At 46.4% G+C, this 2,592-nt stretch overlaps 1 protein-coding gene across 1 annotated transcript; it reads right to left on the reverse strand.

The window, feature by feature from the left end:
* Positions 1 to 375: 375 nt before the first annotated feature.
* On the reverse strand, positions 376 to 1,369 carry LOC133929727 (uncharacterized). The gene has a single exon (XM_062376510.1). The coding sequence runs from the start codon at positions 1,320 to 1,322 to the stop codon at positions 531 to 533; it is 792 nt and encodes a 263-aa protein (XP_062232494.1). The 5' UTR covers positions 1,323 to 1,369; the 3' UTR covers positions 376 to 530.
* Positions 1,370 to 2,592: the final 1,223 nt, after the last annotated feature.

The raw sequence follows: 2,592 nt of genomic DNA on the forward strand, positions 1-2,592 counted from the left end.
AAACATGCAGTAACAAGAGTGCGAAACCTCCGGTAGATTTCGAGCTATCCTCCGAAGCGGGGGGGGGGGGGGGGAGGAGATCGTCCCCAACAAGTGCGGATTACTATTGAACTGGCACTGATGGGGCTACATATATAGTGTTATATAGTAGTGATTATCTTAAAGGAGATCTAAACCTATAAAAAATCTAAAATCTCATGTTTCTTCTTTCGATATGCACAATTAAAGATCATGCATGTCTACCTTACACAAGTAGTTGAAGAATCGAATTTACGGATCGTAGACACCTATGATATCTCCTTATTTATGACATAGGAACAAGCACTATTCGGAATATTCATGAGATTGAGACATAGAAATAACGCCACACGCACCTTTAAGGAAATGAAAATAATACAGTTTATGAAGATGTACACTGATAATCGTTTGTTTAGCGGTTCGGCAGCCATGCACATTAATCCAATTTGGTAGGTCATCTACCTCACATCTCCAAGGTCCAAACTCTAATCTCCCTTCCCAGTTCCAACAAATCACATGTAAGGAGACTCCTCCAAGTGCTGAACCCGACACCTCCGCCCCATCGGAATTGGTCGCTGATAGAACAGCTCCACCTTACCGGCGGCACGGCTTCCTGCCAGCTCTGAATACGGGCCCTTCGACGGCGCTATATCTATCGACAGAGCCCGCAAGAATGCCCATAGCGATGCAAAAACGACCACCAGCCTCTTCACGTGAATTTTCACCGTCGGGGACGGCATGGCAGCACTGCCACCGGGCACCACTTGTCGACCGACGTCTAACTCCACCGGCACGATCGCGGTCTGCTGCTCATCTTTGGAGACGACGTGATTATTTTTGGATAGGAACAACGGCTCCTGCTCCTCCTCCCCCGTGCAGCTCATATGAGCGTTGTCGGTGAAGCCGAACGCTACGATGGCGTTCTCTTTCCAGCAGCAGGAGACCTCGTACGGAGCCGTATCTTGTGGGCTCTTATGCTCCGGACGTGAGGACGACGCTTCCATCCTGAGGAGCTCCTCGAGGCTTGGTCTTCTCGCCTCCCCGCGTACCTCCCCGGCCTTGTTATTGCTTGGTTGTTCGTCGCTTGTATTGGCACGAGCGCACGTCATACGGAAGATGGCGGTGAAGGGCGAGCGTATGAACCTGATGACGACGTGCCTCCTTGTGGTCGGCCTCCTCATCGCCTTCCCGTGAAGCAGGGGTGAAGGAGACGAGGCAGCAGAGAGTGGAAACTGTTGGAAGAGCGACGCGGACTCATCGTCGCGGAGGATATTGGAGGACAAGCGATGTCCTCCCATTGCCATACCGTGGTATCTGACCTGAGGCCCTCTGCAAGCATGCAGACGCGCACGAGGTGCCGAGCAAAATTTAAGGTGCTGTGAGTTGTTTTATACCAGTACTGATGCGTGTGGTGGTTGTGGAATTTCTGCTGAGTAGATAGACTTCAGTGAGATATTGATGTGTTGCAGTGATTTGTTGAACTACCGTACTGAGATCAAGTGTTGGTTGGGGAGGTTTCGAAATGCAGCTTTGAGGTGAACGATCGATATGCGTGTGATTGGCCAGAGCAGGACAAGCCTGTTGCGTGCTGGGTAAGTACTGAGATCGAGTACAAGGCTTAAGAATTTCCGTGGTTTTTTTCATTTTGTGTGCCAAATAATTCTGGTAGGTCGTAGTTGTTGTTTGAACATAAGTTTTGTGAGAACATGGTTAAACTTTTTAATTTTTAATTTTTGCAAATGAGGAGCTCAGATTTTATTCCTGTTGTAGGAGCACAATCTTGGAGAAGGCAATTCAGAGAAAATGAGGGACCTGATTAAGAGTACATCATGGTCTACTCCTAGGGTCTTGTTTCGTGCATATTAGATAACTTGTTAAACTACTTTAGAGCTTAATCATCAAAATTCTTTCTTCTGTATTGTGTTGTGCTCCGGTTCATATTGTGATCAGATTTGTCTTGCTCAACGAGGTGTCCTTCCCCAACCGTTACATCCCTATAATTCTAGGGGGGGAAATAAACTTTGAAATTCAAACTATTTAAATTTCGAATCATGTTTTTTATTAAAGCTTATGAGTAAATTGTTTTAAAATGTTGGAAAATTAAATTGCAGGTCAAATCTTTCGAATCCCAAGTCAGTGTCAAATTCTTAATCAAATTAAAACTCCACAAATTTGAAAGATCAGTTATCAAGTACAAATTTCAAAAACGTATAACTTCTAGCCCAAGCTCTCTGGGCTTTTCCTCCATTCCCGGTTAGCCCACCTCTTGAACCTGACCCCGAGGCCAGCTCAACTCCTTTGCACAGTTCCACCAAGACCAAGAGCGCCTATTTCTCTACTAAGAAACACTTGAGCTGCCCATCGTCAACAATGCTGCATCCAACCGAGCCAAGTTGTTTCGTCATTGTCTCCCTCGCAACAACAGGGTTGAAAGTGCATCCTCACAATCAATGCACGATCAGTGCCCCTCCCTTGCATGCTTGTAATAATGCTCGCCACTATCTCCATGGCCCTTTCCCACATTGAACTCAAGAATGGACACGTTGATGGCGAGCTGGTTGGTTAAATGCTTAA

Source organism: Phragmites australis, chromosome 9 (assembly GCF_958298935.1).
Source record: "Phragmites australis chromosome 9, lpPhrAust1.1, whole genome shotgun sequence".
NCBI lineage: Eukaryota > Viridiplantae > Streptophyta > Magnoliopsida > Poales > Poaceae > Phragmites > Phragmites australis.

Coding starts and splice junctions, on each gene's coding strand:
- LOC133929727 (XM_062376510.1), bottom strand. CDS start 1,322: ATGGCAATGGGAGGACATCGCTTGTCCTCCAATATCCTCCGCGACGAT.